Source organism: Bos taurus, chromosome 4 (assembly GCF_002263795.3).
Source record: "Bos taurus isolate L1 Dominette 01449 registration number 42190680 breed Hereford chromosome 4, ARS-UCD2.0, whole genome shotgun sequence".
Lineage (NCBI taxonomy): Eukaryota > Metazoa > Chordata > Mammalia > Artiodactyla > Bovidae > Bos > Bos taurus.
In genome coordinates this window covers 107,085,029-107,098,756 of record NC_037331.1, presented here as the reverse complement: position 1 = coordinate 107,098,756, position 13,728 = coordinate 107,085,029, and the positions used below count along the sequence as shown (strand labels likewise).

At 40.4% G+C, this 13,728-nt stretch overlaps 1 protein-coding gene across 1 annotated transcript; it reads right to left on the bottom strand.

The window, feature by feature from the left end:
• Positions 1-413: 413 nt before the first annotated feature.
• OR2F2 (olfactory receptor family 2 subfamily F member 2) lies at positions 414-1,367 on the bottom strand. Its single transcript, NM_001390672.1, has one exon. It carries the CDS (start codon positions 1,365-1,367, stop codon positions 414-416), a length of 954 nt encoding a protein of 317 aa, NP_001377601.1.
• Between the last annotated feature and the right edge of the window lie 12,361 nt (positions 1,368-13,728).

Genomic DNA, 13,728 nt, shown 5'->3' with positions numbered 1-13,728 from the left:
TCAGCACTACCAATATTCTTAATTTTAGTCATTTGAGTGGGTCACCTGGTTTTTAAAAAAGAGTTATGCATTTGGAAGTCAAAGTACATATTTCTAAATTTTAAAAAAAGAACAAGTAGTCCAAAGTAAGATCCACCAATAGGCCTATGATTACAAACAAAATTATAAAGCAAAACATGGTATTTTTTTCATTATTCTAGGGTCGTATGAATGGAGACTGATCAGTTCTATTACCGTAGTGCTTTATTTCTCTAAACATGCTGCCATGACATAGAGATATGCCCATGTCCCACACTCTAACCCAGAATCACCAATTGCTGGTTGCCAGGGCAATGAATTTGAAGCTTCATATCAGAGTTAAGTGGGGGAACACACAGGCAAAGCTCTTTTGTCTAAGTGATGCTCATGATTTATCAAGTCGCCACTTTTGACGTTAATCCAGATAATTGTCCTAGAAGCTTCTGCCAGGCCCCCTTCACCTCCTTGTTCCTTAGACTGTAAATCATGGGGTTCAGTACAGGCATCAAAATGGCATAGAAGACAGAGATCAGCTTCTCCTGAAGCACAGAAGGGCTGGAATTGGGCTGGATGTAAGTGAAAATGGTCATGCTATAGCACAGGACAACCACTGTGAGGTGAGAGGCACAAGTGTGGAAGGCTTTCTTTCTCCCCTCTGTGGACTGGATCTTCAGGATGGTGGAGATGATCCTGATGTAGGACAGGAGGACCAGGCAGAAAGGCGTCATCAGCAACACAATACTAGAAACCATGATGGCCACCTCATTGGAGGAGGTGTCCACACAGGCCAGCCTGACCACAGCTAAGAGTTCACAGGATATGTGATCAATATACTTGTTCGTGCACATAGGCAACTGAAAGGTGATGGTGGTCTGCACGAGAGAGTTGACAGAGCCACTGACCCAGGATGTGATGGCCAGCCTAGCACAGAGCCCTCCATGCATGATGACCGAGTATCTCAGGGGGTCGCACACAGCCGCATAGCGGTCATAGGCCATCACGGCCAGGAGAACAAACTCAATCCCACCCAGGCCCAGGGAGAAGAATAACTGGGCTGCACAGCTCACATAGGGGATCCCTTTATGTTCCGCAAGAAAATGCACCAGCATCTGAGGAACGATGCTTGTGGCATAGGAGACATCAACAAGGGAGAGGTTGGTGAGAAAGAAATACATGGGAGTGTGGAGTCGGCTGTCCAGTCTGATCAGAAGAACAATGAGGACGTTCCCCAGCAGGGTCAGCAGGTAAGTGACTGAGAACAGGACGAAGAGAGCGACCTGAGTGGCCCAGTCACTGGACAGGCCAAGGAGAATGAATTCTCTCACCCAAGTCTGGTTATCTGCTCCCATATAAAAAACAGGATTATTAATCTGCAGAGAGAGTCAGAAATAACAGATGCTATTGAATTAAAGAATCATAAGAATAACTTCTTAGAAGAATGCTTAACATAATGATTGGCCAACCTTGACCAGATATTCTAGACCATTTATGGACCAAGAAGACAGGCCTGATTGTACTATGTATTATATCTACTCTACATAAGAGAGAGGCTAGCACTTTCCTCTGGACATGATGTGATCTCATAGAGTCAGTCAAAGCCTTGGAAATAATGCTGAGCAATTTTTGGAAGCTCTAAGTTACTGCAATTTCCAGAGAGGGGAGAAGTGCAGATGACAATGGGAAGTAAAATGATTAACAAGGAAGATAAACATGGTCTGAAGTTCGCAGACTTCCTTCTATGTACCTACTACATAAAATATGGTAAAATGTAGAAATAAAATATTGTTAAAGGATTTGTAAGAGGCAGATATATAACAAGTAAGACTGGCAAATGCTAGAAAAATCTGGAATTTGGGAACCTGAATGTAAATCTTTATTTATGACTTACTAGATGCTTGATTGGGTTAGAAATTTAAACTTTTGCATACCAAATTTGATAATGCTGCATAATTTAAAAGTGCATGTATGCTCGAGTGTAGATAACATGGGGAAAGTATTTTATAAACTTACTTGTCATCATACTTCAGTAGTAGCATACTACCAGGTATAGCATGAGCTGTGCCCTGTGAAAGACAGAGTAACAAATGTTGTGCTTTCCTCATAGTCCCTCCACAGTTAAAATAAACGAAGCAAAACCTTGAATAGATCTGAAATCTAAGATGTTGGTTTGAATGCTTTGAAACTCCAGGAAATTATGAGTCTCTGAGATTTCGTGTCTTCCATCTTTGGAAGGGGAAGAGGGCTATTTTATCTTGTTCTTTTTATTTTTCTACCCTATTTTTTTACTCATTCTGACTTGCTCTTTTTATTTTCCTATACATATGTATAGGAATATACATAGACTCTATATATGATCTAGCGTGTATATACAATCTCAGTAAAACTGATAGTATGAAAATAATCTCTTAAGCTTCCTAGTATTAAAAGAGGAAAACAAATCTTAACTTTTGTTGAGTATTTAGCAGATATGCATAATAAGTAGACACTTTGTTTTTGAATGATTTTGCAAACATGGATGAAGTGCCATCTTCCCTGGATGTTGGAATTTCAGTTGTGAATATTACCCTTCCCCTCTGCTCAAACTGTAGTGCTGGAGAAGACTCTTGAACAAGGAAATCAAACCAGTCAATTCTAAAGGAAATCAACCCTGAATATTCATTGGAAGAACTGATGTCGAAGCTGAAGCTCCAACACTTTGGTCACCTGATGTGAAGCGCTGATTCACTGAAAAAGACCCTGATGCTGGGAAGGATTTAAGGAAATAGGGGAAGGGGCTGGCAGAGGATGAGACAGTTAGATAGCATCACCGACTCAATGACATGAGTTTGGACAAACTCTGGAGGTAGCAGACAACAGAGGAGTACGTTATCTGTTCCCCTTTGTGCTGTACAAGCTGCCTGGAGAGCATGCAGCCCAAGTCTCCCTGTGCTCCTCTTTCTCACCCGCACATCTCTCTACTACAGCCCTCACATGACTACAAATGAAGGTCAGCATCACATCTGAGGGAAAGGGTGACTTCTAAAAGCAGTACTGCTTTTGAAGCAGGACTTCTAAAAACAGTTCCTGCTTTGAAGCTACAATTGACCCTTGAAGAATGAGGAGGTTAGGGGTGACCGGCCTCGGTGCAGTTGAATATCCAAGTGTAATTTACAGACAGCCCTCTGCACTCCCATTTCCTCCACTTCAGCAGACTCAACCATACTTTCATGATGCAATGCTGTACCTTTTCTGAACTGTAATATTTACAGTGAAAAAATCTGCATAAAAGGAGACCCACACAATGCAAAGCTGTGTTGCTCAAGGGTCAACAAATTCCTTTTCAACCTCTCTGATTCAGCCTGTGCCTACTGGAAAGCAGCCGATACTCTTTTACCAGACTGATCATTCCAAATTGCAAATTTAATTATAGCCTTAAATAGCTAACAGATCTTCGGATATATAATTGCTTACAGAATTAAAACATCCTGAGTAGGAGAATCATTATATTTTACATTAATTGTAGCATTCAATGTCCTGTGCATGTTTCAGAGCAAAGCATTCTATTATTAAAACTCTACTAATACTTAAACACTCATCATGGATAAATTGGCGAATTACATTTAACCCATCAAAGAGTGTGTTTATTTTTAAAATAAAGAGTGCGTTTATTTTTTAAATTGTTTTGGTTTTAAGATTACTTAAATTTTAATACATTGGTATTCAAATATTCCTGGTTCCTATAGTCATAAAGTCCTACCTTAGACACCTAGTAGATTAAGAAAATAGATACCGCATCTGTATTTATTCCTTTTATATTGAATTTCTTCTTTGTGAACTGTTTAGACATAATTATTCTAAATAGGATTTTAAAATATGAATTAATTGAATTTATTGTGCTCCTTTAAAATATGTCATGAAAGAGTAGAAAACTGAGACCCTTAGACATGGGCGGGGAGGGGGGGTTGTTGATGAGGAACACAGAAATTATAGGAAAAATCACATATGACCTTTGGAAAGCAAAGACCAATTATTCATTGTTACAATATAACCTTTGGTGACCCTAATTAAAAGTATCTCTGTGTGCCTTCTCCCATTAGTCCAGTTATTAATATAACAAATAGAACCAAAATGCCTTCGCTCTATGACAAAAAAATGGAAACAGAAAATGAGTTTTAAGATTCCTAATACAACATATTTTATGTACCTTAATACAACTAACTAGTTCAATTTAGCCAGTTACGATTTTTTGTTTAAATTTTTAAAAAGTGTCCATTTAAGCTTAAACCTATTTGATTCGAAACAGAATCTAAGGGATTCTAAACGGTCTTGGACAGGACAAGTGAAAGTCCTGAGGACAGAAGCAGAATTCTCAACTGTGGATCCCACATGCTTATATACCTGAAGATATGTTCCTTTCATGCTGATCAAAAGAAATGAGTCATACCTTTATAAAGCTGAGCTGTCCAGAGAAATGGCACTTTCATTTAAAGAAAGAGTTTTCCGACTTGTGATTCAAGAAGTGATTGATGTAGACATTGAGTGTACCCATCTTGAGAAGTAATATCTGTGTCATCTCCATGCAGGGAAACAGAGAGCCCAGGGCCCTTTGGGTGGTTGATATCTCAAGAATGGGTTTGACATGCTAAAAGATCACTTAATTGTTTTTTCTCTTTGGGTTAACCTCTTAAGCCTGATATGGTTACCTGAGTTTTCACTTAATCAAGTCCAATGTCTTAAATTCAGCTTCTCAAACATGTGCAACCTAGCATTCACTTTTGGTGAAATATCTTTATGGTTTCATCATGAGAATTCTCACCTTCTTTATATGTCTTGTCCCATTTCTAAGACTAGAGTTCTCTTGAAGTCAAGTTCCCTCTCTCGGGCAAGTCACTACAGTGCAGTCTCTGCAGCTAATTCTAGAGAAATCAACCCCAGGATGACAGTTAGGAGACCGACCTAGACCTAACTCCAATTCAATCCCTACATGCTAAAGGTCTTTGCATAAACCATTAATTGCTTTACATTTTAATTTGCCTGTTATCAAAAGGAAAAGCATAGTATCATGAATATCAAACCCTTCACAAATAATAATAATAGCTTTAAAGCAATTTATGTTTTCTTGTCTAAACATGTAATGTGCTAATATTCCTACCATCTGTTTGTCAATACTAATATCTAACTAAGGGTTTCATAATTCTAGGTTTCCTCATTAAGTGTCTTCATCTCTTTATATGAGTTCCAACCTTGGAGAAGTCTGTTGAAAAATATCATATCCCAGCCTCTTGCCTTTGCAAAACAGGATTATTTTACTATATACTTTTGTTATGATACTTAGAATAAGAAGCGTTCGCTGGCCATGTTTCATATCCCTCGCATCCCTAATCCAAAATCTTTAACAAATCACATCAATTCTGTTTCTATATCTTCTAAACCCACACTTCCACATGACATTGACGTCTATCAAACATTAATCAGTGTCTGACAAAACAAACATCTCTGCTACTGTTTATGTCTACATTGATCTAAAGAGTTTTCTTTTCCAATAAAAGCATGGACCATATAGAATAGATACTCCCAAATTCCTTGGGCTCCAGTAAGTCACCTGAGACTAACTGTGACTGTGAGGGACACTACTGGGAGGAAATTGACAAGAGCTCCAAAAACAGCTCCAACACAGACCTAATGAGCTTTGGCAGCCGCTTCACTGGCAATGCAGGACCAATGGATTCCCCTCAGGGGCCCCGTGCATCAGAATGGTAATTGCTATTCCTGCTCCCAATTTAAAAGGGCGGGGCCTCCACGCTGCCATTCTCCCTGTGGAAGGCTGTTCTCCATCCTTCTCCCACCAACATCTACGTTGTAGCCCTAGGTCATTCTAAAAAGTCAAAGAAGCCAGCTCACCGAGATTTTAGGATGTTCTCCTGTTACCCAAACCCAACTTTAACCTTCAGTGTCCCAATCTAGGAAGAACTGACAGGGCCTGCCTCTAAATCTAGGGTAAATACCAATTCTCCCCCGTTGAGCTCCAGATGCCCTTATTTCTTCCCCTAGAGACAGGAGAGATGTGCTTCAGTCCCCAGTATGCACACATGGTCTCATGGGTTCCGTGAGCATGGCCAGTATGACAGACATTCTAGTACATGTCTCATGACACTACTTAAGCTCCAAAAGCAATAGCATCACATAGATTTAAAAATCCAAGATACGGAACCAATCTAAGTGTCCATCCACAGACAAACGGATAAAGAAGATGTGGTATATATGTATATGTATATATACACAATAGAATACTACTCAGCACAAATAAAACCAAAATTTTGCCATTTGCAGCAACATGGATGGTCTAGAAGAGCATTATACTTAGTCAAGTCAGACAGCAAAGGACAAATATTGCATCATGTTACTTACACGTGAAATCTAAAAAAAAATACAACAAACTAGTTAATATACCAAAAAGTAAGCAGACCCACAGATATACAGAACAAACCAGTTGTTACCAGTGGGGAGAAGTGGAGAGGGGCAGTATATGGGTGTAGGAAAAGGAGGTACAAATTATTGGGTGTAAGATAGGCTTTTCCAATGAGTCAGTTCTTCGCATCAGGTGGCGAAAGTTTTGGAGCTTTAGCTTCAGCATCAGTCCTTCCAATGAAGATTCAGGACTGATTTCCTTTAGGATTGACTGGTTGGATCTCCTTGCAGTCCAAGGGACTCTCAAGAGTCTTCTCCAACACCACAGTTCAAAAGCATCAATTCTCCAGTGCTCAGCTTTCTTTATAGTCCAGCTCTGACATCCATACATGACTACTGGAAAAACATAGCTTTGACTACATGGATCTTTGTTGGTAAAGTAATGTCTCTGCTTTTTAATATGCTGTCTAGGTTGTTTATAGCTTTTCTTCCCAGGAGCAAGTGTCTTTTAATTTCACGGCTGCACTCACCATCTGCATTGATTTTGGAGCCCCAAAAAATAAAGCCGGTCACTGTTTCCATTGTTTCCCCATCTATTTGCCATGAAGTGATGGGACGGATGCCATGATCTTAGTTTTCTGAATGTTGAGTTTTAAGCCGGGTTTTTCACTCTCCTCTTTCACTTTCATCAAGAGGCTCTTTAGTACTTCTTTGCTTTCTGCCGTAAGGGTGGTGTCATTTACATATCTGAGGTTATTGATATTTCTCCTGGCAATCTTGATTCCAGCTTATGCTTCATCCAGCCCAGCATTTCGCATGATTTACTCTATATATAAGTTTAATAAGCAGAGTGACAATATACAGCCTTGACATACTCCTTTCCCGATTTGGAACCAGTCTATTGTTCCATGTCTAGTTCTAACTGTTGCTTCTTGACCTGCATACAGCAGGCAGGTCAGGTGGTCTGGTATTCCCATCTCTTGAAGAATTTTCCATAGTTTGTGATCCACACAGTCAAAGGCTTTGGTGTAGTCAATTAAGCAATCAGTTCAGTTCAGTTCAGTCACTCAGTCGTGTCCGACTCTTTGCGACCCCATGAATCACAGCACACCAGGCCTCCCTGTCCATCAACAACTACCAGAGTTCACTCAGACTCATGTCCATCGAGCCAGTGATGCCATCCAGCCATCTCATCCTCTGTCGTCCCCTTCTCCTCCTGCCCCCAATCCCTCCCAGCATCAGAGTCCTTTCCAATGAGTCAACTCTTCCCATGAGGTGGCCAAAGTACTGGAGTTTCAGCTTTGGCATCACTCCTTCCAAAGAAATCCCAGGGCTGATCTCCTTCAGAATGGACTGGTTGGATCTCCTTGCAGTCCAAGGGACTCTCAAGAGTCTTCTCCAACACCACAGTCCAAAAGCATCAATTCTTCGGTGCTCAGCCTTCTTCACAATCCAACTCTCACATCCATACATGACCACAGGAAAAACCATAGCCTTGACTAGACGGACCTTCGTTGGCAAAGTAATGTCTCTGCTTTTCAATATGCTATCTAGTTGGTCATAACTTTCCTTCCAAGGAGTAAGCGTCTTTTAATTTCATGGCTGCAGTCACCATCTGCAGTGATTTTGGAGCCCAAAAATATAAAGTCTGACACTGTTTCCACTGTTTCTCCATCTATTTCCCATGAAGTGATGGGACCGGATGCCATGATCTTCGTTTTCTGAATGTTGAGCTTTAAGCCAACTTTTTCACTCTCCACTTTTACTTTCATAAAGAGGCTTTTTAGTTCCTCTTCACTTTCTTCCAAGGAGTAAGTATCTTTTAATTTCATGGCTGCAGTCACCATCTGCAGTGAATTTGGAGCCCAAAAAAATACAGTCTGACACTGTTTCCACTGTTTCCCCATCAATTTAGTAGATGTTTTTTTGGAACTTTCTTGCTTTTTCAATGATCCAACGGATGTTGACAATTTTATCTCTGGTTCCTCTACCTTTTCTAAATTCAGCTTGAACATCTAGAAGTTCATGGTTCATGTACTGTTTAAGCCTGGCTTGGAGAATTTTGAGCATTGTTTTGCTAACGTGTGAGATGAGTGCAATTGTGTGGTTATTTGAACCTTCTTTGGCATTGCCTTTCTTTGGGATTGGAATGAAAACTGACCTTTTCCAGTCCTGTGGCCACTGCTGAGTTTTCCAGATTTGCTGGCATTTCACTGATGCTGAAGCCAAAACTCCAATACTTTGGCCACCTGATGCAAAGAACTGACTCATTGGAAAAGACCCTAATGCTGGAAAAGGTTGAAGGCGGGAGGAGAAGGGGACAACAGAGGATGAGATGGTTGGATGGCATCACTGATGCTATGGCCATGAGTTTGAGTAGGCTCCAGGAGTTGGTGATGGACAGGAAAGCCTGGCATGCTGCAGTCCATGAGATCACAAAGAATTGGACACAACTGAGTGACTGAATTGAACTGAAGATAGGCTTAATGACGCAGCAGCAGCAGCAGCAGCACAACATGAGGGATATAGCCAATATTTTATAACAACTGTAAATGGAAAGTAACCTTTAAATTGTATAAAAATTAAGATAATCACCTATTTAAGCCACTAAATTATATTTATATTAAATAAAATCTAAATCTACAAAAAGTTGACAAAGAGAATATCAGGAATTAATAAAAAAATGGAAAAACAATAAGGTCATCCAACATTATCGACGGAGAAGGATGAAACTTCTATGCCTCTTCAAACTTTATTTTAATTAAAGTTTGTACTTAGATTGTAAATCAATGTGTCATATGAAATAATACAGAAGTATCTCTTATACCCTTTGACCAGTTTACCCCAATGGTAACATCTTGGAAAGCTACAGTACAATATCATAAAATAGTATGATACATAATGTAATTATGTAGTTATAGTCATGTGGCATGATTAATATGATAATGTAATAATACAGTATCACAACATGTTGGCATTTATATAGTCAAGATACAGAACATTTCCATCACCACAGAATCCTTCATGTTTTCCTTTTATAGCCACATCTATTTCTGTCCAGCCTCTACCCTCTCCTTCAGTTCAGTTCAGTTCAGTCGCTCAGTCTTGTCCAACTCTTTGCAACCACATGGACTGCAGCATGCCAGGCCTCCCTCTCCATCAAGAACTCCTGGAGTTTACCCAAACTCATGTCCACTGAGTCAGTGATGCCATCCAGCCATCTCATCCTCTGTCATCCCCTTCTCCTCCCACCTTGAATCTTTCTCAGCATCAGGGTCTTTTCAAATGAGTCAGCTCTTTGATTCAGGTGGCCAAAGTATTGGAGCTTCAGCTTCAACATCAATCCTTCCAATGAACATTAAAGACTTATCTCCTTTAAGATGGACTGGTTGGATCTCCTTGCAGTCCAAGGGACTCTCAAGAGGCTTCTCTAACACCACAGTTCAAAAGCATCAATTCTTCGGCGCTCAGCTTTCTTTTTAGTCCAACACTCACATCCATACATGACTACTGGAAAAACCATAGCCTATACTAGACAAACCTTTGTTGGCAAAGTAATGTCTTTGCTTTTTAATATGCTGTCTAGATTGGTCATAACTTTCCTTCCTTAACCGCTGGTTATTACCATCTGTTCTATCTATAGTTTTAGCATTTTAAGAATTATATACAAATAAAATCTTACAGTACATTCAATGAACAAAGCTAGTGGAGGTGATGGAATTCCAGCTGAGCTATTTCAAATCCTAAAAGATGATGTAAAAGTGTTGCACTCAATATGTCAGCAAATTTGGAAAACTCAGCAATGGCCACAGGACTGGAAAAAGTCCGTTTTCGTTCCAATCCCAAGGAAAATCAGTGCTAAAGAATATTCAAACTACCATACAATTGCACTCATTTCAAATGTTAGCAAGATAATGTTCAAAATCCTTCAGGCTAAGCTTCAACAATACGTGAACCATGAACTTCCAGATGTGCAAACTGGATTTAGAAAAGTCAGAGGAACTAGAGATCCAATTGGCAACATCCATTGGACAATAGAAAAAGCAAGAGAATTCCAGAAAAATACCTACTTCTGCTTCATTGACTAGGTTAAAGCCTTTGATTGTGGTGGATCATCACAAACTGTGGAAAATTCTTAAAGAGATTGGAATACCAGACCACCTTAGCTGCCTCCTGAGAAATATGTATGCAGGTCAAGAAGCAACAGAACCAGATATGGAACAATGGACTGGTTTCAAATTGGAAAAGGACTATATCAAGGCTGTATGTTGCCACCCTGCTTGTTTAAATTATATACAAGATACATCATGCAAAATGTCAGGCTGGATGAATCACAAGCTGGAATCAAGATTGCCAGGAGAAATATCAACAACCTTAGATACGCAGATGGTACCACCCTAATGACAGAAAGCAAAGAGGAACTAAAGAGCCTCTTGATGAAGGTGTAAGAGGAGCGTGAAAAACCTGGCTTAAAACTCACCTTTCAAAAAACTAAGATCATAGCATCTGGTCCCATCACTTCATGGCAAATAGATGGGGGAAAAAATGGAAACGACAGACATTATTTTCTCAGGCTTCAAAATCACTGCAGATGGTGACTGCAGCCATGGAATTAAAAGATCCTCACTCTTTGGAAGAAAAGCTACGACAAACCTAGACAGCATGTTAAAAAAGAAGAGACATCATTTGCTGGTAAAGATCCATCTAGTCAAGGCTATGGTCCAAATCTTCTTTATGGACCATAAAGAAGGTGGAGTGCTGAAGAATTGATGCTTTTGCACTGTGATGCTGGAAAAGACTCTTGAGAGTTCCTTGGACAGCAAGGAGATCAAACCAATTGATCTTAAAGGACATCAACCCTCAATACTCATCGGAAGGACAAATGCTGAAGCTGAAGCTCCAATACTTTTGGCCACCTGGTAGGAAGAGTTGACTTATTGGAAAAGACTCTGATGCTGAAATATTGAGGGCAGGAGGAGCAGGGGGTGACAGAGAATGAGATGGTCGGATGGCATCACTGACTCAGTGGAAATGAATTTGAGCAAGCTCCAAGAGACAGTGAAGGACAAGGAAACCTGGAGTGCTGCAGTCCACGGGGGTCACAAAGAGTTGGACACACCTTAGGGACTGAACAACAACAACAAAGGCTGGCACTAGAAGCAGTAGCAAGTCCAGTTTCTAGAATCAGTAGTGATGACACTGCCCTAGGGGTATCTGCAACACACAATACACCGTCCAGGCTCAGGGAAGACTTTGGCGTGTTGTCCTCACCAGACCAGTTCTGCAGAATGAGTTTTGACCCTTCTGCATGACACGGGTCAACTCCAAGACTGATTCTCAGAGACTCTATGAGTTATTTTGTACCCCTTAATAGATGCATTTTCAGCTTTAATTAGCTGAAGTTTCCATCTGTTGCTTGGCCTCCCCTATGGCTCAGCAGAAAACCATCTGCCTGCAATGCAGGAGGCATGGGAGACACAGATCAGATCCCTGGGTCAAGAAGATTTCCCTGGAGGAGGAAATGGCACTCCACTCCAGTATTCTTGCCTGAAAAATCTCATGAACAGAAGAGCCTGGTGGGCTACAGTCCATGGGGTTGCAAAGAGCCAGACACGATTGAGTGACTAATCACGCACGCACGCAATTTCAGCTATCAACACTGGATGAGTATGACACGTGGAAACTTGGTAAACAACAGGAGTGCGATAATGACTGGTTTTTTTCTTCTTTCCAGTTTTCTGTTAACATGCTATAAGAGAAGAAAGAAAAAAATAAACAATGTATTTCCTTTTTTGTCTATTTGATTTTTCTTTAAAAACCTTGTGCCCAGGCTATAACCACAGGGAGGAGACCCTCAAAGAACGTCAAAAAGATTAACCCATGGAACTTCAAGGCTTCAGTCTCAGGTCACTGTCCTGCCCTGACCTGAATGCACCAACATGAGCATAACTTTGACCTATAAAAGGATGACTCACACAGATAATCAGGAAAAGTACTTCAAACTATCTGTCAGCAGTTGCCTCTCTGATATTTTTCAACACCTGCCTTCTGTCCCTGCCAGAGTCAATATCCTAGCTTAAGCACCAAGAGCTAAGTGGAATTGGTTTTGGTTTGTTATTTGGTTTGCTTTTCTATCTGCCTTCATTATCTGAAAAAATCTTTAGTATTTCCCATTCTCAATCTCCTCAGTCTTTTTGTCCCATCTGCCTGAAACCCAGAAGATAGCTTCTTAGATTTGTAGAGACGTGCCTTTCCTAAACGGAGAAGGCAATGGCACCCCACTCCAGTACTCTTGCCTGGAAAATCTCATGGATGGAGGAGCCTGGTGGGCTGCAGTCCATGGGGTCTCGAAGAGTCAGACACGACTGAGCGACTTCACTTTCACTTTTCACTTTCATGCATTGAAGAAGGAAATGGCAACCCACTCCACTATTCTTGCCTGGAGAATCCCAGGGACGGCAGAGCCTGGGCTGCCGTCTATGGGGTCGCACAGAGTTGGACGCGACTGAAGTAACTTAGCAGCAGCCTTTCCTAAAATCATGAAAACATCCATGAGTAGTTCTTTCCAGTTGTTGTTCAGTCACTCAGTCATGTCTGACTCTTTGCAACTCCCATGAACTGCAGCACACCAGGCTTCCCTGTCCTTTTAATTTTTTTTCTACAGGCATATTTCATTTTACTGAGCTTCCCAGATACGCGTTTTTTTAATAAATTTAAGTTTTGTGGCAACCTTGCATCAAGCAAATCTATTGGCACCATTTTTCCAACACCAATTGCTCATGTTGTGTCTCTGTGTCACATTTCACTAATCTTTGTAATATTTTAAATTTTTCATTATTATTATATTTATTATGGGAATCTGTGATCAGTGATCTTTGATGTTATTACTGCAAAAAGATTATGATTCCCTGAAGACTCAGATGGTGGTTAACATCTTTTAAGCAATAAAATTTTTGAATCAAGGGCGGGAAAGCCTTTCTTCTTTGGCTTCCCAAGTGATTCAGTGGTAAAGAATCCTCCTGCCAGTACAGGAGACACAGGTTCAGTCCTGGAGTTGGGAAGATCCCCTGAAGTAGGAAATGAAAACCCACTCTAGTATTCCTGCCTGAAAAATTCCATGGACAGAGGAGCTTGGTGGGCTACAGTCTATGATGTCTCAAAGAGTTGGACAAAACTGAGCACGTGTGCACACACACACACTTTTTTAAGACATAATGCTATTGCATACTTAATAGACCACAGTATAAGGTAAACATAACTTTTGTGTGTACTGGGAAACCAAAAAATTCATGTTTTGTTTATTTTTTATTTGAATATTCACGT

Excerpts from the sequence above, each read along its gene's own strand:
- OR2F2 (NM_001390672.1), bottom strand. The coding sequence starts at position 1,367 with ATGGGAGCAGATAACCAGACTTGGGTGAGAGAATTCATTCTCCTTGGC.